Source organism: Erinaceus europaeus, chromosome 7, assembly GCF_950295315.1.
Source record: "Erinaceus europaeus chromosome 7, mEriEur2.1, whole genome shotgun sequence".
Taxonomy (NCBI): domain Eukaryota; kingdom Metazoa; phylum Chordata; class Mammalia; order Eulipotyphla; family Erinaceidae; genus Erinaceus; species Erinaceus europaeus.
Genome location: NC_080168.1, coordinates 107,686,355 through 107,714,040, shown reverse-complemented (window position 1 = coordinate 107,714,040; position 27,686 = coordinate 107,686,355). Strand labels below are relative to the sequence as shown.

The window sequence follows — 27,686 nt, the reverse complement described above, 5'->3', positions numbered from 1 at the left end:
GCCAACAAGTAGGGCTCATAGTGGAGCCCCACATTTGTGCCTAATGAAATTACAGCCAGTAGTATTTTTGTTTTTATTTTATAAAACATGCAGTTTAAAACGATTTAAAAAAATAATAAGAAAACAAAACTTAGGAGAGTGGATGGAAGATAGATGCTTCTAGGCTGTCGGTGAGAGTGAAGCCAGCCACCTGAATTTGTCTAGGGCTCAAAGGTCCTTTTGGCAACGGTGGTGTTGGCAACACTGACGGCCAGCAAGTCTACATGTTGGCCACTCCAGGCATCTCTCAAGCAGTCGGACCTAAGTCTTGAACTACTGCTGTATCTTGTTGCAGTCCAGGACTTAAGTCCTTAACCAACTGGAAACCGAGTTTCAGTTGCAGAGCTGCTTTTGTCCCGAGTTTCAATTATCCAGAATAATTACTTTTCATCTGGGTCAATTTTAAACTCTTCTGGCTGTTTCTTAATGAAAAAAAAAAAATCACTCTGGTTCCTAGACCTTCTCCCAACAGTTCTGCTGCATTCCAGTTCTATTAGTAGCACCATCTGTAGACCCTGAGCAAGTCCAATTCTGGAAGTGGACAAGGTATAGCCAACTTGGTAAGTCATCTCCCAGTTACAGGGCCACATAACAATGAAGGAAGAGGGAGTGGTTTGAAGAGGGAGTGGAGAAGATGAGGTCACAGTGCCAGCACTGGGGAGAAGACAGCTGCATCTGTCAAGAGAAAACCAAGAACATGATTTTAGGTGAGTAGAAAAAGAGCACCTGGCATGCTACTACTTTTATTTATTTTGCCACCAGGGCTATTGCTGAGGCTTGGTGCCTGCATTACGAATCCACTGTTCCCGGTAGCCAATTTTTCCTTTTTTTTTTTTTATTAGGACCGGAAAAAAAAATAAGAGGAGGTGGAGATAGAAAGGGAGAGAGAGGGAGTTGGGCAGTAGTGCAGCGGGTTAAGCACACATGGTGCAAAGTGCAGGGACCAGTGTAAAGATCCTAGTTCGAGCACCCAGCTCCCCACCTGCAGGGGAGTCGCTTCACAGGCGGTGAAGTAGGTCTGCAGGTGTCTATCTTTCTCTCCCCCTCTGTCTTCCTCTCCTCTCTCCGTTTCTCTCTGTCCTATTTAACAACAGCGATATCAATAACAACAATAAAAAAGGGCAACAAAAGGGAAAATAGTAAATAAAAAAAAAAAGGGAGAGAGAAAGACATCTACAGACTGCCTTCATTGCTCATGAAGTGTCCCCCCTGCAGATAGGGATGGGGGTTCAACCTTGAGCCTTTGTGTATGGTAATGTGCATACTCAGCCTGGCGAACCACCACCTGGCCCTGCACTTAGGATACTTCTTTTTTTTTTTTTTTCAAATATTTATTTCCTTTTTGTTGCCCTTGTTTTTATTGTTGTAGTTATTATTGTTGTTGTCGTTGTTGGATAGGACAGAGAGAAATGGAGAGAGGAGGGGAAGACAGAGAGGAGGAGAGAAAGATAGACACCTGCTGATCCGTTTCACCCCCTGTGAAGCGAACCCCCTGCAGGTGGGGACTCGGGGGCTCGAACCTGGATCCTTGCGCTTTGTGTCACATGCGCTTAACCCACTGCACCACCCGACTCCCTTGAGGATACTTCTTATGAAAGAAAAATTCATTAGAATAAAAGGGCATGGACCTGTTCCAAACGTTTTAGAACTGGGCACAAGTAGTTTAGAACCAACAGAATTTAAATAATAAAACAATCACTGAATGCTGGGAGGGCTAAATACTTTGTAAATTAGTTTTTACAAATATAAAAGAGGGCTGTTATCATTATCATCATGGTATAGTCTCCACATATGCAAGCAAAACCCACGTAGAAGGCTGGGCAATGGTGTACATATTACAATGTACAAGGACCCCAGTTCAACCCTCGGTCCCCACCACCAGTTGAGGAAACTTCACAAGTGACAAAGCAGTGCTGCAGTTGTCTCTATCTCCTCCTTCACTCCCAATCTGTTTCCATACAAAATAAATAAATAGCCCATCCAGCTCTGGTCAGGTAGTGGTGCACCTGGTAGAGCACACACATTATCATGAGCAACGACCTAGGTATGAGCCCCTGGTTTCCCCCACCGGCAGGGGGAAGCTTAATGGGCAGTGCAACAGTGTTGCAGGTGTCTCTTTTCCTCTTTTTTTTATATCCCCTTCCCTCTCAATTTCCTTTTCTCTATATAAACAAAAGAAGAAAAAAAAAAGGGAGGGATGGGTTGCTGGGAGAGGTAGATTTGTCAGGCGCCAAGCACAGGCAATAATCCTGGTGGCAATAAAAATAAGAATAGGGTGGTCCTGGAGGTGGCACAGTGGATAAAGCATCGGACTCTCAAACATGAGGTCCTGAGTTCAGTCCCTGGCAGCACGTGTACCAGAGTGATGTCTGGTTCTCTCTCTCTCCTCCTATCTTTCTCATAAATAAAATATTAAAAAATAGAAGAATAGGGAGCTGGGCGGTAGTGCAGTGGGTTAAGCACACGTGACGCAGAGCGCAAGGACCCGCATAAGCATCCTGGTTCGTGCCCCCGGCTCCTCACCTGAAGGGAGTCACTTTGCAAGTGGTGAAGCAGGTCTGCAGGTGTCTATCTTTCTCTCCTCTCCATCTTCCCTTCCTCTCTCTATTTCTCTCTGTCCTATCCAACAACAACAGCTATGACAAAAATAACAATAACAACTACAACAAGGGCAACAAAAAATGGGGAAAAAATGGCCTCCAGGAGCAGTGGATTTGTAGTGCAGGCACCGAGACCCAGCGATAACCCTGGAGGCAAAAAAAAAAAAAAAAAGAATAAAAAATCTACCCGGTTCAATTTCCCCTGTCCAATTCCAGGCCTTACTTTTGGGACTTGTTTGGCCCTCAGGTTCAGGCACCTTCCAATCCATCTTCCGGCCCTTTTCATAGAGACCCTTAAGCACTTTGTGGAAGGATTCAAGCTCAGTGCCATTTTTGCTTAGCTCCAGATACTTGCGGTAGAGCTGAAGGGCTGTACGGGCATCCTCAATACTGTCATGAGTCTCCCCTTGAATCTTCAGGTCTGAGGGAAGTAGATGTGATAAAGAGTTCTCCCCCCCCCCGCTTTATTTTATATTACTTATAAAAAGATTTATGTATTTATTATTTTTATTTTTTACCAGAACACTGCTCAAAACTGGCTTATAGTGGATCGGGGAATAGAACCTGGAACTTTGGAGCCTCAGGCATGAGTCTTTTTGCATAACCATTATGCTATCTACCCTCCGCCCTATACAAAGATTAATTTACTTATGAGAGAGAGAACCAGAGATGGAACTTAAGATTTCATGCTAGAGTACAACATTTTTTTAAAGATTTTATTTATGAGGGCCAGGTGGTGGCGCACCTGGTTGAGTGCACGTTACAGTGTGCAAGGACCCAGGTTCGAGCCCCTGGTCCCCACCTGCAGGGGAAAACTTCACAAGTGGTGAAGCAGTGCTACAGGTGTTTCTCTGTCTCCTTCTCTCTCTGTCTCCCCTCTTCCTCTCAATTTCTGGCTATCTCTATCAAATAAATAAAGATTAAATTTTTTTTAAAAAAGATTGTATTTATTTATTAATGAGAAAGATAGGAGGAGAGACAGAACCAGGTATCACTCTGGTACATGTGCTGCTGGGGATTGAACTTGGGACCTCATGCTTGAGAATCCAATGCCTTACCACTGCGCCACCTCCCGGACCGAGAGTACATTTATTTATGTATACTTTTTTTAGAGATGGAGGTTAGGGTGAGAAGAGATAGCATAATGGTTGTGCACAAGGACTCTCACTGCCTAGGCCCAAGGTCCCAGGTTCATTCCTCCACACCACCATAAGCCAGAGCTGAGCATGGCTTTGGTGGAGGGGGAAAAAAGGGAGAGAGAGAGGGGAAGAAAGAGAAAGTGAAAGAAATCATAGCACTGAAGCTTCCTTTGGTGAGACAGAGCCCACTTGCACATGGATTGTGCACACGGCAAAGCAGCATATTATTCAAGTAAGAATCCAGCACTTTATTCACTGTGCCATCTTTCATGTCACTGTGGTCCAGCTTTGGAATTAGCAAAGAAAGGTAAAAACATGCTACCTACTCAACAATAGAAACCTACTTTGGATTGGGGAGACAGCATAATGATTATGCAAAAGGATTTCATGCCTGAGGCATCAAGGTCCCAGGGTCAATCCCCAACACCACCATAAATCAGAGCTGAGCAGTACTCTGGCTTTTATACTCCTCTATCTTTGTCTTTGTCTCTCTCATTAAAACAAACAAAAAAAAACACCATCCCTAGTGTATAGAAGGGAGACTGAAGCTAATAAAATCCACTAGTAACTCCTACTACTGATTTAGACTTCTCCCTACTTTCTTTGGTCCATCCAATGCGTTTTCCTGTCTGAATGAGCATCATAATAGCCTACAAGGTGGGGCCGGGTACACCTGGTTGAGCGACATGTTAGTGTGAAAGGCCCCGGGTTCGAGCCCCTGGCCCCCACCTGCAGGGGGAAAGCTTTGTGAGTGGTGAAGCAGGGCTCCAGGTGTCTCTCTATCTCCTCCTTCCCTCTCAATTTCTGGCTGTTTCTATCCAATAAATAAAGATATTAAAAAAAATTTTTTTAAAGAAAAAATTGCTATTAAAAAAAAAATAGCCTACAAGGCAAAAAAAAAAAAAAAAAAAAAACTCACCCAGAAAATACCAAGCAAGGAATCGCAGGGAAATCATTCGCTTCCGGGGCATGTGAAACAGGTGGACGGTGTCAAGAACTTGGTCTTTGGGAACCTGGCAGGGATAAAAGAGTGGAATGTAGGGGAACAGTGATTTCCCATTCTCCAAAAGCATACTATATATCCCAAGGAGCCCATGGTCAAAGACGACTTTTTTTAAAGAGCCCTGCACAAACCATGAGGTTGATGACGCGAAAGTCCTTTTGCAGACCATGACCCACAAATTTGACTCCAATATCTATGAGAAAACGAAGCTTTAAGTAGGTAGACTTGAGAGTTGTGAGGTGCTTAGAGGAAATCTTGGCATCAAGGTCTCCTGGCTTTATCCCTGAGTACTGAGTCAAGTAATCTACCACCTAAGGATAAAGAAAAGAGAAGCTGCTCAGGAAAGCAAAGCAGTCTCCCTGCCACCTCTCCCCTCTTGGTTCTAGATAATTTTACATTAGCCAGAGTCTGTCTCACTTGCATCTCTCTGTCCCAGTACCTGCTCTTGGGTAGAGATGTAATCATCAATGAAGGGGATGCCCTCATTGGGCCCCTGACCCCGAACACAGGTAATCCTTGCTACTGACATCTGGCTTGGTTTGATGGTAGATTTCGTGCCGTCGCTTCGCAACTCTGCTTCCTCCTATATGGAAGAGTTACTAAGGAGATCAGAAAAATTCTTATGACTCCTAAAATCCTCAGAGTGCTAGTCCAACATCCCAGTCTTTTGTGTTTACCTCATTAAGGGTAACAAACTCAGCATCCAGGCCCACCAAGTCCCCAACCTGTGGCATCTCATTCAGCATCAGTGGGATAAATGTTGTATGTGTTTTCCTTTGTTTCCGTGCTAGTGAGGCTTCAGTCAGCAGAACACTTGCCTCAATGGGGTTCTTGACTGGAATGGAGAATTCAGAAGATAGATGACTGGGGATAGGAAAAGTGACCAGGGGAGGGAAGCTCAAAGTGGCTAACCAGTAGCTAAGTCTACACTGTGATCTCTCTTTAAAAAAAAAAAAATATATATATATATTTTATATTTTATATTATTTTTTATTGTTGTAGTTATAGATGTCATCGTTGTTAGATAGGACAGAGAGAAATGGAGAGAGGAGGGGAAGACAGAGATAGGGAGAGAAAGACACCTGCAGACCTGCTTCACTGCCTGTGAAGCGACTCTTCTGCAGGTGGGGAGCTGGGGGCTCCAACCAGGATCCTTACGCTTTGCGCCACCTGCGCTTAACCCTGCGCTACCGCCTGACTCCATATATATATATATATTTTTTTTTTTTTTTACCAGAGCACTGATCAGCTCTGGTTAACTGTGGTGCAGGGGATTGAACCTGGGACTTCAAAGCGTCAGGCATGACAGTCTGTTTGTATAACCAATGCTATCTACCTCTGCCCCAAAAATATTTTTATGAGAGTCAGGCGGTAGCGCAGTGGGTTAAGCGCACGTGGCACAAAGCACAAGGACTGGCATAAGGATCCTGATTCGAGCCCCTGGCTCCCCACCTGCAGGGGAGTCGCTTCTCAAGTGGTGAAGCAGGTCTGCAGGTGTCTATTTTTCTCTCCCCCTCTCTGTCTTCCTCTCCTCTCTCCATTTCTCTCTGTCCTATCCAACAACGACAACAATAATAACTACAACAATAAAACAACAAGGGCAACAAAAGGGAATAATATTTAAAATATATATATTTTTATTTATTGGATAGATACAGAGAGAAATCAAGAGGGAAGGGAAAGATATAGACACCTGCAATACTGCAGGTGAGGATTAGGGGCTTGAACGTAGGCCCTTGAGCATTGTAACATGAGCACTCAGCCCAGTGTGCTACCACCAGGCCCCTGTGATCTCTCAATAATGAAAGCAAGTGAATTAAAAAATGATGCCTGGGAGTTGGGCGGCTTAAGTGCACACGGTGAGAAGCGCAAGGATCCTGGTTCCAGCCCCCGGTTCCCCACCTGCAGGGGGGTGTCGTTTCACAAGCGGAGTGGTGAAGCAGGTCTGCAGGTGTCTGTCTTTCTCTCCCCCTCTCTGTCTCCCCCTCCTCTCTCCATTTCTCTCTGTCCTATCCAACAACAACAGCAGCAGCACTGGCAACAATAACGACAAGGGCAACAAAATGGAAAAAAATGGCCTCTAGGAGCAGTGGATTCGTAGTGCAGGTACCAAGCCCCAGCGATAACCCTGGAGGCAAAAATAAATAAATAAATAACGATGCCTAATGAAAAGAAACAGATAGGGGCTAGATGGTGGCTCACCTGGTAGAGTGCACATATTACTACAGTGAGGACCTGGATTCAAGACCCCGATCCTCACCGGCAGGGGGGAAGCTTCAGAAGTAGTGGAGCTGTGCTGCAGGTGTCTCCTTTATTCATTCTTATTTTCTCTCAATCTCTCTCTCTCTCTCTCTCTCTCTCTCTCTCCCCTTACCTCTTACCTTCTGTCAAAATAAAATAAATATTACCAGGAGTGGTGGGGTGGTGCGGCACTGAGCCCCAGTAATAACCCTGGTGGTAAAAAGAGCAGATTAGTCATAACAGGCCAAGTCATAAAATTCTTACGATACAGACTATGAAAAAAAGAAAAAAGGCAACAAGAAGGAAAGAATAAAATTTCACTTTAAAGAAAAAGAAATCAGCAAAGCGCAAGGACTGGCGTAAGGATCTCGGGATCCCGGTTTGAGCCCCCGGCTCCCCACCTGCAGGGGAATCGCTTCACAGGCAGTGATGCAGGTTTGCAGGTGTCTGTCTTTCACCCTTTTTGTCTTCCCCTCCTCTCTCCATTTCTCTCAGTCCTATCTAACAACGATGACATCAATAACAACAACAGTAATAACTACAACAATAAAACAAGGGCAACAAAAGGGAATAAATAAAAAAAAAAAAAAATCGGGGGCCGGGTGGTGGCGCACCAGGTTAAGCACTCATAGTACAACGCACAAGGACCCGCACAAGGATCCTGGTTTGAGTCTCCTGGTCCCCACCTGTGTGGGGGGATGTTGCTTCACAAGCAGTGAAGCAGGTCTGCAGGTGTCTTTCACTCCCTTCTCCCCTCTCAATTTCTCTCTGTCCTGTTCAATAAAAATGAAAAGTGGCCACCAGGAGCAGTGGATTCGTAGTGCCAGCACTGAACCTCAGCAGTAACCCTGGAGGCTAAAAAAAAAGAAAAAGAAAAAAAAAATCAGGTCGGGTGGTGGTGCAGCTGGTTAAATGCACAAGGACTGGGGTTCAAGGCTCTGGTGGTGGGGACCTGCAGGGGGAAAGCTTCATGAGTGGTAAAGCAGTGTTGCAGGTGTCTCTCTTTTCTCTATCTTCCCCTTCCTCTCAATTTCTATCAATATTGTCTCTATCCAATAAATAAATAAATAAATTAATTAATTAAAAAAATTAAGCAAGAAAAAGAAAAAATCTGGGCAGGGTTAGATAGCAAAGAGACTCTCATGCCTGAGGCTCCAACATCCCAGATTCAATCCCCAGCACCACCATATACCAGAGCTGAGCAGTGCTCTAGAAAAATAAAATAATAATAATAATCATGGGCTTGGAAGACAGCATAATGGTTATGTTAGGTTAGAAAATCTGTGGTCCGGGAGGTGGCGCAATAGATAGGGCATCAGACTCTCAAGCATGAGGTCCTAAGTTCAGTCCCTGACAGCACATGTACCAGAGTGATGTCTGATTCTTTCTCTCTCTCCTCCTATCTCATTAATAAATAAATAAAACCTTTAAAAAACACTAGAAAAATAAGGTATGAAAAACTATGGTTTAATAAAAAGGTCATCTTCTGGGAGTCGGGCTGTAGCGTAGCGGGTTAAGCACAGGTGGTGCAAAGCACAAGGACCGGCATAAGGATGCCGGTTCGAACCCCGGCTCCCCACCTGCAGGGGAGTCGCTTCACAAGCGGTGAAGCAGGTCTGCAGGTGTCTTTCTCTCCTCCTCTCTGTCTTCCCCTCCTCTCTCCATTTCTCTCTGTCCTATCCAACAACGACAACAACAATAATAACTACAACAATAAAAACAACAAGGGCAACAAAAGGGAATAAATAAATAAAATAAATATTAAAAAAAAAGGCTTAAAAAAAAAAAAGGTCATCTTCTCCCCACCTTGAGGGGGGTCACTTCACAAGCGGTGAAGCAGGTCTGCAGGTGTCTATCTTTCTCTCCCCCTCTTCTCTCCATTTCTCTCTGTCCTATCTAACAATAACGACAAGAATAACAACAATAATAACTACAACAATGAAAAACAACAAGGGCAACAAAAGGGGAAATAAATATTAAAAAATTTTTAAAAAAAGGTCATCTTCAAAATAAGCTTTGCACAGTAGCAGTATCATAGCCAGTGAAGTCTATACAAGGCATGATTACTGCTAAACTTTTCCCAAAATAAGAGATTTTCACTAGAGGATAAGAATTATTAAACCTTATAGGCCAGGAAACAGCTAGCTCAGTAGAGCACAGTTTACTATGCATGAGGACCTGGGTTCAAGCTCCTAGTAGCACATGAAAGAACCATTCATGGCAGCTTCCTGAATGACAGAGTGGTACTGTGATGTCTCTCCTCCCTCAGCCTCTCTCTTTATCTCTCTGAAATGAGGATAAAAATAAAGTCCACTAGGAACAGTGGAATTACAGTGGCACAATGCTCAGACACCACCCCAAAAATTTATAAACTTAGTAATTTCTATCAGATTCATCCTCTCCTCCACCCCTACTATATATACCCTCATGATCTCCAGCTTCTAAATTTAAAGTACGATAAGCAGGAATCTCTTCAGCATCCCTGGAAATATTAACACTAGTTACTAATCTTTAACTTAACAAGCTGTTTACCGGAGTTATCCTTTAAGACCAGTTTAAACTGCTCACACCCTTATATGTGGTGGTAAGTACCACTTACTGTTCAGGTTGTATCTGGAGTTAAGATTTCTTTTGACATAATAAAGGATAGCAGGTACTTTCCAATTCATGTCAAACTGCACAGCTTCGTGCTATAAGAGAAAAAGCATTTAATAGCCTATGTATATGCTCCCTTTTCCCAAGTCAGACAGAAGATAGGTCTCAAGTGCTACATTTAGCTTTGTTAGTGCTTTTTTATTCCTCAGTACACATCCTTCCCTCCTGAATCTTCATGGCATTTTCTAGGGTACTAAAAATGAAGATGATAGGAAAAGGGGAAATGAACGGGGCAATGGAATGTGTCACAGCTAACCTTATCAATAGGTTCAATGAGAAAGTCATTGAAGAGATACCACTGCTGGTGGGTAACACCCTGTGGAGATACAAAGAAATGATTGGATGGCTATGGCTTACTCACAAGATACAGGCAGATCTGCGACTCCATTTTGGCCACTACCCCACTACCTCACTCACCTCCTTGCGCTGGTGGTAGGTCTCTCCGACTTTGATGTGAGCCACCAGGCTGCCCCCTGTGCGTGAGTCCAGGATGTGTACCACAGTAGCCATCAGGTCATACACACAGACACCATGTTCCTCCTCTGCCTTGGCTGGGCCCCACTGTGGGGGACGGGAAGGCACCCAGGCTACTAAGCTAAGTTTAAGAGTGGGGGAGATAGGGGGTGGGGCTAGAGAACAGGGGGTCGGGACATCGGGGATGGAGAGCAAAGGTGGGCTGTCTCCATCCTAGCCCATTTGTGACTTCCAGCACTGAACTGAGTCACTGGAAAGGCCCTCAATTGGTAAATAACAGGTCTTATATCCTTTCTTTGCTTTATACTAAGTTCCACCTTCCCCCTGACCTGTCTTCTCTCCTACTTCCCCCTTCTTCCCAGTTTTTCAACAACCTGAATCTCATCCCCATCAGTCCAATTGCAAACATCCAGTCCTTTGTTCTTGGTCATCTTCATTCGAATGGAGAAAGGAAGCCAGACATTCTTCAACTCTTCAATGGAAGGACACATCAGCATGCCCTCTGGACTCCCCAGTTCCTTCCTATTAGGACAGAAGAATTGGGAATCTGTTTTGAAGAGTTCTAGCCAGTGGCAGGAAGAGTCACTGCTTAGTTCAGTTCTCTGACAGTTGCTAAGACAGAACCTACCAGTCAGCTAAAGCAAACTCCTTGTTCTTGGAGACTTCCCCACCGTGTTTCTTTATTGCCGTCTTGAAGGCAACCTGATCAAAAAGCAGAAAATATGTAATTCCTCAGGAATATTAATCATATATGGAGGTCAGAAACAAACTAAAATGTAGTCATTAAGTCCTATTTTTAACTTTGTTCTTTACCTCAGCCTGCATTCTCCAGAAATCAGCTTCTTTCAAGCTGTTCACCTCGCAATTGATGACAAGAATATCTGGCAGATGGCGGATGTTGCGGGTCTGAATCTGAGAGGATAAGACAAACAAGCAGTTGTACAGAGTCTATCTAGGGATAATGGAGCTTGGACGGGAACACTGACATCTGGATCTGCAACATCCGACTGGGGCTTTTCCCACCCCTACAGATGGCTGGCTGGCGGTGCTGATCCTAGCCAAATATCCCTGGTTGAGGCCACGGCAGGGCAAGACTCCAGCCTAGGGCAACAGACACTCACTGTAGGCTGGTACTTTTCACAGTTGTCACACCAGGCCTGTGTATTCTGCTCCAGGCAAATGCTTCGCTTCAGCACCTGAGCAAAGTCATAGTTCTTCCCGGTTTTATCTGAGGGGAAACTGGGTGCTTCACTCCAGGTTCTCCCTCTATACTGTTTGCCTCCCCACACCCTCTCCCTGATGTTACAGGACATTTGGGGGAGCCTTCCCAATGCAGTCCAAGGGTATACCACTGTTGCTACCCTCAGGGTAGGAGAGTGTGAAGAGCAAGGTTGATGAGGCTCGAACAGTTTCACTGCCACAGCGGCAGAGGCTACAGTTCTCCATCTCACAGCTGAACAGCTGTCCAATGACAGAGTCCCCCGAAGAGCAAAAGCTGCTAAGAATGGAGAGGGCAACAGATGCACACTGAGGGACTTAGATCTTTTTTTTTTTTTTTCCCCTTTATTTAATAGGTCAGAGAGAAGTTGAGAGGGGCGGACATAGACAGGAAGAAAGACACACAGGCAGCAGGTTACGCACATGTGGTGCGAAGCTCAAGGACTGGTGTAAGGATCCCGGTTCGAGCCCCCGGCTCCCCACCTGCAGGGGAGTCGCTTCATAGGTGGTGAAGCTTCATAGGTGGTGAAGCTTCATAGGTCTGCAGGTGCCTATCTTTCTCTCCCCCCTCTCCATTTCTCTCTGTCCTATCTAACAAAGATGACATCAATAACAACAATAACTACAACAACAATAAAAAACAACAAGGGCAACAAAAGGGAAAATAAATATAAAAAAAATTTTTTAAAAAGGAAAGACACACAGAGACTACTGCTGTGCTTCACTACTGTGAAGCTTCCCACCTGCAAGTGGGAAGCTTGAACCCAGGTCCTTGGGAATAGTTATAGTGTGTACACTTAACCAGGTCTGCCATTGCCTGAGCTCTTTTAAGTCACAGAGAGGCCTCTCAGTGGGTTTAACCGTCCCAATTCCATACCTGCCTCCAGCACCTCGATAAGCCTGAGGTACTTCCAGTTCTTGCATATCCTGATGCAGTTGAGTGAGAATGAAGCGGTTCCATCTCTGAATGAGCCTGGCCAGATTGCCCTTGCCTGATGCCTCATCTGAGTCAGCAAGGATCAGACCAAGGGCTGAGGCTTCAGGAATGGTACGAAATGCCCGAAGAAAATTACTGCCCTGGAACCCAGGAAATGTATTGGTGGAAAAAAAAAGTGTTACTTTCTTTTGTGTGGTCATTTTCACAGTGATATCCCTTCCTACAGTTTACCTCCCCTCTCCTTTTTTTTTTCTTTTAAGATTTTAATTATTGAGAGAGGAGGAGAGAAAGAATAAAAAGCAGAGCATCTGGTGCACGTGCCAAGGATTAAACTTAGGACCTTATGCCTGAAAGTCCTATGCTTTATCCACTGTACCACCTCCTGGACTGTTCCTTTTCCTTTTAATTGCCCCAATTCTCAAGCACTGACCTGACAAGGATCACCTCGAGAGAGATCCAACATGTGAAAGAGAAAACCTAGCTCACATGCCAGACAGAATTCCTTCTGGCAAAGGTGGTTCTGGATTAAACAGCGAACAGGTTCTAGGAAATACAGCACCTGTAAGGAAAAGCAGAACTGAATGCAGGTCATTGCTAATGGAAAGAAAATAGATGACAGATTAAGAACTGATCAAAAATGTAGAACCAGAGTTCACTGAACAAATGAAGTTCACAGAGAGTTAGTTGGGGAGACTAGGAAGGTTGTGGGTTCATAAAAAAAAAAAAAAGGAAGGCAACAGGTACATTCAGGCTGCAGGAATACCATCCTTACCTGGATCATGCAGTTACAGTAGGCATTGGGAATGTGGGGCTCTAATCCAGCAAACAGAGTCTTATTGTAGTGTTTGAAGTCAAAGTCCTCAAGCCCTAACTTGGAGTATTTGATGGTCACCTGCAGTAGAAACAGTCTGAGCAGGCTGAAGAGACCCTCAGAGTCTTCTAAGTCTTATCCACACCTTCCCCAAAAACTCCCTCCTGAGTCTGGGATGATAGGTGAAGGCTTTTCTTTCTTTCTTTCTTTTTTTTATTGTTGTAGTTATTACTGTTGTTGTTACTGATGTTGTCATTTTGGATAGGACAGAGAGAATTGGAGAGAGGAGGGGAAGACAGAGGGAGAGAAAGACAGACACCTGCAGGCCTGCTTCGCCGCCTGTGAAGCGACTCTCCTGCAGGTGGGGAGCCGGTGGGCTTGAACTAGGATCCTTACGCCAGTCCTTCAGTCCTTGTGCTTTGCACCATGTGCGCTTAATCTACTGCGCTACCGCCCAACTCCCAGGTGACGGCTTTTCAATTGTGTTTCACATACACATTCCCAAGGGACCTTTCCCCACTTCCCAGCGGGTCCCTTCCTTGGTCGCCCCCCAGCACCTTTCGATATTTCTTAGCGACCATGTGGAGATGTGGCTCTTCTTCCCGTCCAATAGGTGACTCAGTGACCTGGCTGAAGCTGTCAAATTCACTGTCTGACTCCTTGAGTCGGTAAGGAATCTAGAGTTTTTCAAAATAGGTAACTGTGTTAAATGTCTTAATCATCTTTGGTTTTCCCCCACTTCATCCCAACATTTAAGTAGTCATCAAGTCCTGAACCTTCTAGTTTCATAGGGTTTCCAGCATCTGCTGCTTCCTGTTTACTCACACTGTCATCACTATGCTTCATCATAGCTGGACAATTGTGATGGCTGCCATTTTGGGCTCCTCACATTTATTCTGTCAAACATGCCACAACCTAACTAATCCTCCCAGAATGTTCCTTCCAGTTCTTGCATCACACACTCAGTATTTAGGGTTTCATAATTAGGCACTTTCTAACTTTAATCTTTTATTTCCCAGTACTGCTCTAGGCTGGTAAAGTCATAGTGCTAGTCAGATCCACCTTTTGTAGGTAAGTATCTTGAGACCTTTATTACCACTGATCCCTCATTTGAATATGCTCCCTAGTTATTATCTAATTACCTGTCTCTCATCTTTCCAGCTCAACATCCACCTTTCAGTTTGCCACCCTCACCATGCTAGCCTCGAGTAACATTTTCCCTCCAAATAGCTCTGGCATTGTGTGTGTGTGTGTGTGTGTGTTTTAGATAGGCACAGAGTGAAAATGTGTGTGTGTGTCTCTCTGTGTGTGTGTTTTAAATAGGCACAGAGTGAAAATGTGTGTGTGTGTGTGTGTGTGTGTGTGTGTGTGTTAGATAGGCACAGAGTGAAAAAGCCTACAGCATCAAAGTTTCTTCCAAATCTGGGGTTGTGCAAATGGCAAAGCAGCACACTATCCAAGTAAGTTATTCTGCTGGCACTTCTCTGGCATTGTATGCTTATAACATTCTCTTAAGGGGCTGGGGAAATAGCATAATAGTTATACAAAAAAACCTTTCATGCCTGAGACTCCAAAGTCCCAGGCTCAATCCCCCAGCACTACTATAAGTCAATAAACCAGTTAAGGGCAGGGGTAGACAGCACAGTGCTCACAGAGACTCTCATGCCTGAGGCTCTGAAGTCCCAGGTTCAATCCCCTGCATCACCAAAAAGTCAGAGCTGATTAGTTCTCTGGTACAAAAAAAAAAGTCAAACAGATTTCTGGTAAGAAAAAAAAAATTTCCTCTCGACTTAACAATAGAACATAACTGCTTTTTGTTATGATTGGTTGGGTTTTCTTTTCACTAAGCAAACAACAGAATTTCTTAAGAGCAAGAATCCTACCTCCTTGCCATTGAATCCTAACACCTAGTAGAGTACCTTCAATTCATTGCAGCTCAAAAAGCCTTTTTATCAGTTGACTAGAAACAAGACAAGACAAGTGCCTATGGGTTGGGCTGGGTGCTCAATCTCTGAACCTACCTGATTGCGTAGTCTGGTTCGGGGATTGGGTGCATAGCCAATGAAGCCCACTTTCTTCATGGTACGTAGAATTTCTGCATCCACAGGGGGTGCTCGCCTATAATGTAGTACATTACAGAACTTGAAGGTTATGATGTGTGCCCAGCTAATGCCCAAACCCCATGGTGCCAGAAAAAAAATACTGAAAACAGAAAAACAAAAATCAGAAATGTAATAGTATCCTAACATCTCAGTGCGCCCCGCCCATGCCCACCCCATCCCAGATGTGAGATACAACCTGGGAGCTGGAGCAGAGTTGGCAGCAGGCCAATCAGAGAGAAGTGTGTCAGTGGTAAGTGGAACAGGAATGAGGGAAAGAGGCAGCAGGTCCTGGCTCCAGTCCAGAGGTGGCAGAGAATCCACGAGACAGGGCAAAGCAAACTCAGTCTCACGGGAGTAGGGGTTGAAGGAGGGCTCAGGGGAATCCGTCCAGAGGTGCACACAGCCCTCAGAGTCCCCAAAGGCCAGAGCCTGTTTACTAGCTGACACATCAAATGTCATAAGTAAAGGTCCCACAGGATTCACATGAAAGATGTCTGCTGGGTTGGCCAGGCCTGTGGGTTCACAAAACTGGCATTGTCCTAGAAGGGAAAAGAAAGCCTACTTAGGGCCATAAGGTGAAAGAGCCATCCTTTTATACCCCTCCGATTCTCTTCCCTGAGTAGGAAGAAAACATGGGGGGCCAGGTGGTGGTACAACTGGTTGAGTGCATGTTACAATGCACAAGGACCTCGGTTCAAGCCCCTGGCCCCACCTGCAGGGGGAAAGCTTTGCAAGTGGTGAAGCAGTACTGCAGGTGTTTGTCTCTCTCCCTCTCTACCACCCCCTTCCCTCTTGATTTCTAGCTGTCTCTATCCAATAAAGATAATAATAAAAAGAAAACATGGGCCCTATGCATGCCTGGAGTTAATATCACCCGGATTCTTTCCCGTAAACCACAGGGAGATTGGCTCCACAGCAAAGGGCAGTTTTAAAGTTGTTTTTGGGGGGTCGGGCGGTGGCGCAGTGGGTTAAGTGCATGTGGCGCAAAGTGCAGGGACCGGCGTAAGGATCCTGGTTCGAGCCCCCGGCTCCCCACCTGCAGGGGAGTCGCTTCACAGGTGGTGAAGCAGGTCTGCAGGTGTCTTTCTCTCCTCCTCTCTGTCTTCCCCTCCTCTCTCCATTTCTCTCTGTCCTATCCAACAACGAAAGACATCAACAATGGCAATAATAATAACCACAACAAGGCTACAACAAAAAGGGGGAAAAATGGCCTCCAGGAGCGGTGGATTCATGGTGCAGGCACCGAGCCCAGCAATAACCCTGGAGGAAAAAAAAAATAATTGTTTTTGTTTGCTCTTTTATCTTTTCCTCTGCTCTTCACATCCAGGAACATAAATAAGTACATAAAAAGCTCAAGTTGCTGATCATACCTAAGTGAGACCCTGTGATCTCAGTGAAAATTTACTTTTCTTCCCGACAAAGAGGCTCATTGGAATATTCTGCTTCTGGTGCCTAGTTCCCCTCTGTTCATCAAGCCCTCCTAGCCCATCTGTATCCCCTTTATACCCGACTGGGAGATAATTGCCAGGCGAGAAGTGTATGTAGGGATGAACCGCAAGAAGGCAGGATCCACATGTACTTGAAGTGGTGTGATGGCACGCATCATGCGCAGATCATACACCTTGAGGAAACGGTCACAGGCCAGGCCAGTAAGACGGCTGGAGAAGCCACAGGCGGCCAGCAGGTTGCCGTGCACATCAAAATCTGACAGACTCCCTGAGAAAGCATCAAACTCGTGCTCCACTTTAAAAGTACGGAGGTCTCGCAGGGAAACCTGAAGAAACATAACTCATTTTATATGCCAGTATTGTTATCAAGAAAAGTACCTCTCACGTCCTTAATGCTGTGAGGCCCTTACCAGAAGAACCAGGGTTTTAGCATATTGTCAACAAAAGCACAGAAAAAGCAGAGGGAAAAAGAAGCCGAGAGTTGGAAAGGATAGCAAAACAAGCACACAAACAAATCCAAATCTCGTATTTATACTTTGCCACTGAGGTACCTAGTTACAACAGAAAAACTTCAGGATGAAAGGTGATCTCAGTGAGGTACGGATGAGTAGGAACTCAATCCGACTCCTCCCAGCCCTCTAGCTATAACCCCAGAATGGAGAGAATGGGAAATCCCAATCACATATCTGGTGAGAGGCAAAATGGAAATTAGTGACCTTGCCAGATGTGTGGCCACAAAAGAAGAAGCGATTTGTCTGTCTCATGATGGTGACTCCAGGTGTCTCAACTGCATACTGGAGAGGGAAGCAGAAGAAACCAGTGAGAATGAGTCTTCCCACAGATCAAGGGAGTAGAAAGGTCACACGCAATCTAAGGCATGTTCCCAGTCTAGGCAGACCACTCCCTGACCCCAATAACCTCAGGCCCTGCGTAGGTCTTTCCTGTCCCACACTGTACCTTATGAGTCTCCTGGACAGTGTTAAGATCAATTTCCAATATGTGGTTCTGCAGTCCACCAATGAGCAGAGTGCTACTGTCAGTCAGCAGGAGACTGTGCATATCCTCACTCTCATCCAGCCTGTAGGAGAGAGTAACAACTAAGGGGGTGAGGGTCTCAAAAGCTTCCAGTCCCTTGGCTTTCATTCTATGAGGGATTCTCTTTCCCAGGCCACAGCTGAGAAGCAACTTACAGATAATCAAATATAATGAGGCCCCCACGGGCCATATACTTGAGGTTGTTCTTGGTGAGAAAAAGGATACCATTCTCTAGGCTCTGGATCTGCCGAATGTCATCATTGCCATTGACCTGAAAGGATGAGTAACGCTCCAAGGCTGGACCAAAAAATGAAGTGGCATGGCCCTGTGGAGGAACAACAAGGGTGAATGCAAGTGCAGGGTCAATCCAGGTAAGATTAGGGACTAGATATTGCTCAGCTGGTCTTCATTCTGCCTAGCAGCAACTAGGGCATAGGAGAAGTCACTCATAGTTACATTTTATGCTTGTTTAATGATGTACAGAGAATTTCTGTAAACTCTATCTCATCTGAAAAAGTTGGTTAGAACAGTGCTCAGAAGATCAGGGGGAAAAAAAAATGAGGGATGTGAGTCCAACACTCTGGCAAGTATGGCTTTCTTATGTTCCATAGTCAAATTCAGTTTTACTTTTTCAAATCAGAACATGGCTCAGCTCTAGTTTATGGTGGTGCTAGGAACTGAAACTGGAATTTTGGAACTTCAGGCATGAAAGTTTTTTTAATGATTTTTTTTTAAGATTTATTTATTTTTTTTAAAGATTTTTTTAAGATTTATTTATTTTTTTAAAGATTTTATTTATTAATGAGAAAGAGGAGAGAAAGAACCAGACATCACTGTGGTACATGTGCTGCCAGGGACATGTTGAACTTGGGACCTCATGCTTGAGAGTCCAATGCTTTATCCCCTGCACCATCTTCCAGACCACAAGATTTTATTTATTTACTAATGAGAAGGATAGGAGAAAGAGAAAGAACCAGAGCATTATTCTGGTACATGTGCTGCTGGGGATTGATCTCAGGACTCCATGTTTGAGAATCTAATGCTTTATCCACTGTGCCACCTCCTGGACCACATTATTATACCATCTCTTCATAGTCTTTTTGTTTGTTTGTTTGTTTTAAATATTTATTTTATTTATTTATTCCCTTTTGTTGCCCTTGTTGTTTTATTGTTGTAGTTATTATTGTTGTTGTTGTTGGATAGGACAGAGAAATGGAGAGAGGAGGGGAAGACAGAGAGGAGGAGAGAAAGACACCTGCAGACCTGCTTCACCGCCTGTGAAGCGACTCCCCTGCAGGTGGGGAGCCGGGGTTCGAACCGGGATCCTTATGTCGGTCCTTGTGCTTTGCGCCACCTGCGCTTAACCCGCTGCGCTACAGCCCGACTCCCCATAGTCATTTTTTTTAAAGGTATACTAAACAACTAAACATTGCATAGTATCACTATATTTTCATTGTCCATTTTAGTGCTTAATCCAAATCTAGATCCCAGAGCTAGGTTTGGCACCTAGTAAGTGCTAAAAGAACACTGATTAAATAAATGTCAGATGGGGGTAGATAGCATTATGGTTATATAAACTGACTCTCATACCTGAGGCTCCAAACTTCCAGGTTCAATCCCGCACACCACCATAAACCAGAACTGAGCGGTGCTCTGGTTTTAAAAAAAAAAGTCTAAGTGGGGGCCAGGCAGCAGTGCACCTAGTTAAGTACACATATCACCAAACACAAGGATTCAGGTTCAAGCCCCACTCCCCACCTGCAGGGCAGATGCTTCACAGGTTGTGAATAAAATCTGCAGGTGTCTTTCTTTCTCTCTCCCCCTTTATCTTCCCTTCCCTCTCAATTTCTCTGTTCTGTCAACTAAAATAGAAAAAAAAAAAAATGGCTTCCTGGAGTGGTGGATTCATAGTGCCAGCATCAAGCCCCATCAACAGCCCTGGTGGCAATATAACAGGAAGGAGGGGCCATGTGGTGGTGTATCTGGTTAAGTGCTCACATTACTGTAAGCACAGACCCAGGTTCAAGCCCCTCGTCCTCATCTTCAAGAGTGGTAATGGCTGCATGTATCTCTCTTTCTATCTTCACCCCCCACTCAATCTCTCTGTCTCTATCTGATAATAAGTAAAAATCAAAAAAAAATTAAAACAGAAGGAAGGAAAGAAGCAAGGTCTAAAGGTTCTCTAGAGAACCAGAGTAGCACTTTGTTATATGTGGTTCCAGGGATCAAACCCAGGTTCTCACACAGACAAGCTCTGTTCTGCTAGTGAATCACCTTCATCTTTCAGTCTGGTAGACCGTAAGTGTAACTGCACTCTGCAATCACCTTGCTAATAAATGGGCATCTTTATCCTGTTGTTGTTGCCAAGACAAAACAACCCCCCCTTTTTTTTTTCCTAACTCACGCTCATCTCTCAAGCTCCAGTGTCACTTCCTTCTGCAGGTCCTCTGACCCCTTTCTGCTCTCCAGTGTAGTTTCACACTGGCACTTAGTGCCATGAAGAGATCTCTTTATGTCTTTTTTTCTCATTGTTCTGTAAATTCTTAAAGCCAAAGATTATGATTTGGTCAACTTTATTCCTTGGGCCTACCACAGCCACAGAAATGGATATTTTACCACCAAGAAAAAATCATTCTTTCTGCTGGGGGGGGGGGGGGGGGGACATTTTCATGCCCTGTGACAAATAGATTCTTAAAAATAAAAGTTTTGTTTTTATTTTATTACATATGCGAGAGTTTCATGTGTCGGAAAGAGACTAGCTAAAGCACCACTCTGGTATATGTGGTCCTAGAGATTGAGTCTGGAACCTCAGGCGTGCAGATCTGATGCTCTCTACCAGTTGAGATATTTCCCAAGCTTTTTTTTTTAGGAATGGCCTTCACTGATCAGGGCCATTCTTTTTTTTTTTTTTTTTTAATATTTATTTAATTTATTCCCTTTCTGTTGCCCTTATTGTTTTATTGTTGTAGTTGTTATTGATGTCATTGTTGTTGGATAGGACAGGGAGAAATGGAGAGAGGAGGGGAAGACAGAGAGGAGGAGAGAAAGATAGACACCTGCAGACCTGCTTCACCACCTGTGAAGCGACTCCCCTGCAGGTGGGAAGCCCGGGGCTCGAACCGGAATCCTTACACCGGTCCTTGTGCTTTGCGCCACCTGCGCTTAACCCACTGCGCTACCACCCGACTCCCTTAGGGCCATTCTTATTTATCATTTAAATAGAAATAGGGAGAGATACTGTAATGCACAGTTTCCTTTGCCATAGCAATTCTCATGAGGGGTCACGGCTAGAGTCTCGGCTGGGTGCGTGGCAATGCAGGCATCCTATCCAGTGAAATGTGTCTGCAGGACAGAAGGCAAATTAATAAGCCCTGTGGCTACAGGTAGCTCATGCTTTGCACACATGAGTTCTTGGGTGTGATCTCAGCACCACATATGAATGCATGATGCTCTGGTCTTTCCCTTTCATAAGAAGAAGATATAGATTAATGTTAAAAAATGAATAAGCCATGGTCCAGGAGGTAGTGCAGTGGATAAGGCACTGGACTCTCAAGCATAAGGTCCTGAGGTCAGTCCCTGGCAGCACACATACCAGAGTGATATTTGGTTCTCTCTCTCTCATAAATAAATAAATAAATAAATAAAACCTTCAATAAAAATGAATAAGCCGGGAGTCGGGCTGTAGAGCAGCGGGTTAAGCGCAGGTGGCGCAAAGCACAAGGACCGGCATGAGGATCCCGGTTCGAACCCCGGCTCCCCACCTGCAGGAGAGTCACTTCACAGGCGGTGAAGCAGGTCTGCAGGTGTCTATCTTTCTCTCTTCCTCTCTGTCTTCCCCTCCTCTCTCCATTTCTCTGTTCTATCCAACAACAACAACAATAATAACTACAACAATAAAACAACAAGGGCAACAAAAGGGAATAAATAAATAAAATTTTTAAAAAAAAGAATAAGCCAAGGGTAGCATATTATCTCTTACAAAATGTTTTGAGTTGCCTGGTATATTGGCAATATGAATATATTTTTCAGGAGAGTAGCAGGTATTGAACCCAAAGTAGTCTCATACTGGGAAGTATATATTTAACACTGAGTTATGTCCCCAAACAGGATATAAGTTTTTAAAACTTAACACTGGTGGTCCAGAGGTGGCGCAGTGATAAAGCATTGGACTCTCAAGTGTGAGGTCCTGAGTTCAATCCCTGGCAGCACATGTACCAGAGTGATGTCTGGTTCTTTCTCTCTCTCCTCCTATCTTTCTCATTAATAAATAAATAAATAAATAAATAAATAAAATATTTTAAAAAAACACAAAAAACTTAACACTGATGAGCCAGAGAGATAGTTCATCATGGTCGAGCACAGGATTTGTAAAACTGAGGTCCCAGAAGTCCCAGGTTCAATTTGTGGCAACAGCACCAGTCAGAATTGAGTGATGCTATGGTTTTTCTCAAACACACACACACACACACACACACACACTTTCTCTCTCTCTCTCTCTCCCTCTCTCCCTCTCTCTAAAACAGCAGCCTAGTAGCTAGAGCTTTGGACTTAAAAGAATGACGTCCCCAGTCTGACCCTTGGAATCACATAGACGAGAGTGATACTCTGACTCTACTCCTTTGTTTCTTTCTTTTTTCTTTTTTAAAGATTTTATTTACTTATTCATGAAGATAGGAGAGAGAGGGGGGTGTGAAGGAGAGAGGAAGAACCAGTTTGATCTTGTCTTTCAGCTCCTTGTTTCTCATAAGTTTTCTTTTTCTTTTGTAATTTTTAAAAAAGATTTTGTTTATTAATGAGAAAGACAGGAGGAAAGAGATTGAGGGAAAGAGGGAACCAGACATCACTCTGGCACATGTGCTGCCGGGGACTGAACTCTGGACCTCATGCTTGAGAGTCCAGTGCTTTTATCCACTGCACCACCTCCTGGACCACGATTCTACTTATTTCTGTTGTAGTAAAAATTAAGTAAAGGGGGGAGTCGGGAGGTAGCGCAGTGGGTTAAGCGCACATGGCACAAAGCGCAAGGACTGGCGTAAGGATCCTGGTTCGAGCCCCCAGCTCCTCACCTGCAGGGGAGGGGGAGTCACTTCACAGGTGGTGAAGCAGGCCTGCAGATGTCTTATCTTTTTCTCCCTCTCTCTGTCTTTCCCTCCTCTCTCCATTTCTCTCTGTCCTATCCAACAACGATGACAACAACAGCAATAATAACTACAGCAATAAAAAAAAACAAGGGCAACACAAGGGAAAATAAATAAATATAAATTTTTTTAAATTAAGGGGCCAGGCAGTGGCACACCTGGATAAGCACACACACATTTCAGAGCACAAGGACCCAGATTCAAGGCCCGAGTCTCCACCTGCAGTGGGAAAGCTTCACAAGTGGTGAAGCAGGGTTGCAGGAGTCTATCTCTCCCTCTCTGTCTTTCCCTCCCCTCTAAATTTCTCTCTCTCAAATAAAATAAAATAAAATGACTCATAAAAAAAAAAGGATCCGGGGAGTCGGGCTGTAGCGCAGCGGGTTAAGCGCAGGTGGCGCAAAGCACAAGGACTGGCATGAGGATCCCGGTTCGAACCCCGGCTCCCCACCTGCAGGGGAGTCGCTTCACAGGCGGTGAAGCAGGTCTGCAGGTGTCTATCTTTCTCTCCTCCTCTCTGTCTTCCCCTCCTCTCTCCATTTCTCTCTGTCCTATCCAACAATGACAACAACAATAATAACTACAACAATAAAACAACAAGGGCACAAAGGGAATAAATAAAATAAATATTTTTTTGAAAAAAGGATCTGATCCTTTAAAAAAAAGTAAGTAAATAGATCACAGCCTGGCTGAAAAAGAACTTAAAACCATGAAGTTGGGCCAGTGAAATAGGCCACTTGGATAGCGTGCCACCTTGCCAGATGCACAACCCAGGTGAGAGACCATTCCCCACCACGTTGAAGGCTTCAGTGCTATGGACTCTTTCACTTTCTGTATGCCTTTCTACTTCCCTCTCTAACTGGTAACAACAAAAACTGTGAAGTCCAGACTTCAGTCCCCAGCACAGCATGTACCAGAGTGATGCTCTAGTTCTTTTGCTCATAAACAAACCAAGGGCCTGGGTAATGGCGCACCTGATTGAGCACACGATACATGCACAAGAACCTAGGTTCAAGTCCCCACCTTCTGGGGAAAGCTTCGTGAGCAGTGAAGCAATGCTGCAGGTGTCTCTCTCTCTCTTCTTTCCTCTCAATTTTTATCTCTATCCAATAAATAATAAATACAAAATTTAAATATGTTTTAAAATAAATTAAAAAATTAACATTGAGGGTGGGGGAGATAGCATAATGGTTATGCAAAGCCTGAGGCTCCAAGGTCTCAGGTTCAATACATCACACCACCATTAAGTCAGAGCTAAGCGGTGCTCTGATCAAATAAATAAACAAATAAATAAATAAAATTAATTAACATTGAGCAGGTTGGGAGGTGGTTCATTAGAATTAAATTCTCAAGCGTGAAGTCCTGAGTTCAATTCCTAACATTATATGTGCCAAAGTGATGCTCTGGTTCTCCTTTGCTCATTAACAAATAAATCTTAAAAAAAAATAATGGGGTCGGGTGATAGCTTAGAGGGTTAAGCACACGTGGCGCGAAGCACAAGGACCAGTGTTCCAGCCCCCAGCTCCCCACCTGCAGGGGAGTCGCTTCACAGGCGGTGAAGCAGGTCTGAAGGTGTCTTTCTCTTCCCCCTCTCTGCCTTCCCCTCCCCTCTCCATTTCTCTCTGTCCTGTCCAACAACATTAATAACCACAACAATAAAACAACAAGGGCAACAAAAGGGAAAATAAATAAATATTAAAAAAATAAAATAACAATGAGGGGCCAGGTGGTGGCGCACCTGGTAGAGCGCACATGTTACAAAGCTCAAGGATGGGCCGAGTGGTGGTGCAACTGGTTGAGTGTACAAGTTATAATGTGCAAGGACCCGGGTTTGAGCCCTCAGTCCCCACCTGCAGGGGGAAAGCTTTGCGAGTGGTGAAGCAGGGCTGCAGGTGTCTGTCTCTCTCCCTCTTTATCTCCTCCTTTCCTCTCGATTTCTGGCTGTGTCTAGCCAATAAATAAGTAAAGATATAATAAGAAATTTTAAAGATGATAATAAAACTTGAAAAAAAAAAAAGCTCAAGGACCTGGGTTCAAGCCTCTGGTCCCCACCTGCAGGGGGAAAGCTTCACAAGTGGTGAAGCAGTGTTGCAAGTGTCTCTCTGTCTCTCCCTTTGTATCTCCTCCTTCCCTCTCGATTTCTGGTTGTCTCTATCCAATAAATAAATAAATAAAGATAATAAAATTTTAAAAAATAACATTGATAACTACTTCAGAGATTAAAATCAGAGAGGAAAGTGATTCTATGTAAATACACGTATAATATGTTCTACAGTTATAAAAACAGGAAACCGAAGAGTACATTAAATACAGGATTTGGATGACTACAGACTAAATGATAGGTACACTTATCAAAATTAATCAAAGCATGGAATGGGCAAATTGTGGTAAAAGTGGTACACCTTTTGGGAAGAACTATGTGACTAACCCCTTGATCCTATGACTTTTTTTTTTTCTCCCTCCACTCCTCTCGGTTTCTCAGAGACCCAGTAACTCACCACCTCAATTCAGTTCTGGTTCCCTGTAAAATAGCTACCTTCTGGCTAAAATCAGATAAAAAGACCTTATGGGGGGGCCAGGTGGTGCTGCATCTGGTTGAGTGCACACATTACAGTGCACAAAAACCTGAGTTCAGGCCCCTGGTCCTCACCTGCAGGGGGGAAGCTCCACAGGTGGTGAAGCAGTGCTGCAGATGTCTCCCTTCCACTCCACATTTATCTCCCCCTCCCTTCTCAACTGCTCTCCTTTTCTAACCAAATAGAGAAAATATTTTTAAAATAAATAAAATAAAATAAAAAGACCTCCTTACAAAGGGGTATAGTCCTTACCCCATGGCTTCCCACCCAAAGCATCTCCTCGTGCAAATCAAAGTGGGAGACGGAGACAGGCACGCCCACTTCGGCCACCACACTGTGCAATTCAGAGTAGACACCTTCCATTATATGCACTGATTCCTGGACTGGAAGAGCCTCCAAGGCCACTCCCTCTGGGTCCAGCTCCACATTCTGTAGCAGACTTGGGTTCAGATGCGCATCCAAGACAGGGTCCAGGGCAGAATGCATTGCTGGGGCATATTCTGCCAGTCCAGGGTCCAGACCCTCGAAGTTCATGATGATGGAAGCCAATTAAACCTGGGTCACACCCTCCCTAGTCACAGACTGTATAGGTGTCTGACCAAGTCTGCAGCAGGATAGCATCAGTGGGCCTAGAAGGGATATCCTGGCCTGCAAAGGGAAAACAAGTAGCTGAGCCAGGGGTTGGCCTTGCATTTAATGTGTTACAGGTTACAAGGTAAGAGAAGATCATGAGAATGCCAACAGGGAGTGAAGTCTGATGCAGATGGGCAGGTCAGAGGAGGGAGAGGGCTTTACCTTTTCTACTCTAGGTCCTCTGTATGCCCCGCCACCCCACCATCTAATATTTGACTTCCTCTTCACCTCACTCGGCCTGCTCACTTGTCTGGTTCACCACTGAACCATCAGTACATGGGACAGAAACTGTGGGACACAGGAGGTAGAGAGGAGGCTACAGTGCTTGTTTCCTAAAATTAGGGGGTGGGGGTAGAGGGGATTGGCTGGGAGGGGGTGGGGGGTGGGTGAAGTCGGCTTCCCAGAGTCCTCTGCAGTGTTACCCAGGATTCTCCAGAGGAAAATAAAATAACCAGCTACCCACAATTGGGGCGGGGGTAGAGGGGAGGTGATGGAAATAGCTAGTTACCCAGAATTCTCTGGGGGCGCCAGAGAAATAAATTACCCAGAATTCTTCCCCTCCGGCGGGGCGGGATTAGGGCGAGGGTCAGATGTGTTCCTGGGCTGCTTACAGGAATTGGGCCATTACCAAGATTTCTCCATGGCGGATATTTTGGAGCGCGTGGAATTAAAACGAGTAGGGGGAGAGCACCGCCGTCAGCTCCGCGGGAAATTCCAGTTTCCCCAATTCACCCCCGCGCCTCAGGCTCAACCTAACACAGTGGCGGAGAGGAAGGCGGGCGCCCTGCCGCAGCTTCCTATCGGGAAGGGCTGGGGCACATCTGAGCCAATCCGAGGGGGCCGACTCCGCGGGCAGCGTGTGACGTAGCCGCGGGGCAAAGCCGAGAATGACGGGGCGCGGGAAGGGACAAAAAGAGCCAGGCCCCGCCCTCTTTCAGGGTTGCTTTGATGCTGTCTCCCTGCACCACCCCCCCCCCTTTTTTTAAAGCATTCGTAGTACTAGGTGAGAGCGCTTTCTTGGAAAGCGAACTTTAATGTTACCTATAACTCTAGAAACTAGAATAGGGCCAAGGCTAAATACTGGGGTTGGAAAGCTGGATATTCCCAGTTTGACCTGGTCCGTGCCTTCCTCCCGTGATCTTGTCTGTGAATCGCCTCCTACAACCCTCTTACTCGCTGGCATTTTCTATGGTTTCCAGACATGTGAGAAAGAGAGAGAGAAGAGGAATGGGAGCGGCTGGCAGATTTCTGACAAGGCACTTTTTTTTCTTCTTCTTTTTTTTTTTTTAACTTTCAAAAGACTTGTTACATGAGAGTTTCACTTGAGATGGGTAGGAAGAAAGAAACAAGCCAGACAGTGAAGTAAGGAAGTAGACAACTATGGGATGATTTCACTAATGTGGAATATAGAGAATTGAAACACATAACCTTGAAAAAAGAAAAAAAAATATATGTAGTCAACCCATATCTATGACCTTAGGAGAACTATAGCGATTACCATTGGAAGAGGGGTAGGGGCATAGACCTTTAGTGGTGGGAGTGGTGTGGAATTATCCTCCCATTATCTTACAATATTGTAAATCACTAATAAAAACTACACACACACACACACACACACACACACACACACACACACACAC

The 27,686-nt window shown here is 44.8% G+C and overlaps 1 protein-coding gene and 1 long non-coding RNA gene across 5 annotated transcripts; one reads left to right on the top strand and one right to left on the bottom strand.

Annotated features, from left to right (window-relative positions):
* Positions 1-59: 59 nt before the first annotated feature.
* PAN2 (poly(A) specific ribonuclease subunit PAN2) lies at positions 60-26,838 on the bottom strand. 4 transcript variants are annotated; one of them, XM_060195147.1, is made up of 26 exons: positions 26,675-26,838; positions 25,666-26,061; positions 17,860-18,027; positions 17,625-17,747; positions 17,384-17,461; positions 16,726-16,993; positions 15,416-15,758; positions 15,139-15,235; positions 13,675-13,794; positions 13,079-13,198; positions 12,737-12,865; positions 12,247-12,446; positions 11,501-11,646; positions 11,273-11,379; positions 10,965-11,063; positions 10,780-10,853; positions 10,526-10,673; positions 10,095-10,238; positions 9,934-9,993; positions 9,622-9,712; positions 5,459-5,616; positions 5,221-5,364; positions 4,913-5,092; positions 4,698-4,791; positions 2,863-3,060; positions 60-714 (listed from the first exon to the last, which is right to left on the bottom strand). In XM_060195147.1, exons 2-26 carry the CDS (start codon positions 25,945-25,947, stop codon positions 680-682), a joined length of 3,606 nt encoding a protein of 1,201 aa, XP_060051130.1. In that variant the 5' UTR covers positions 25,948-26,061; positions 26,675-26,838; the 3' UTR covers positions 60-679. The 4 variants fall into 4 exon arrangements, with proteins under 4 accessions (XP_060051130.1, XP_060051129.1, XP_060051131.1 ...); XM_060195146.1 differs by having other exon boundaries at positions 11,501-11,649; positions 26,675-26,837; XM_060195148.1 differs by having other exon boundaries at positions 11,513-11,649; positions 26,675-26,837.
* On the top strand, positions 620-10,944 carry LOC132539488 (uncharacterized). Its single transcript, XR_009550811.1, has 3 exons — positions 620-746; positions 9,945-10,109; positions 10,514-10,944. It is a non-coding gene; the product is annotated as an uncharacterized LOC132539488 (long non-coding RNA).
* Positions 26,839-27,686: the final 848 nt, after the last annotated feature.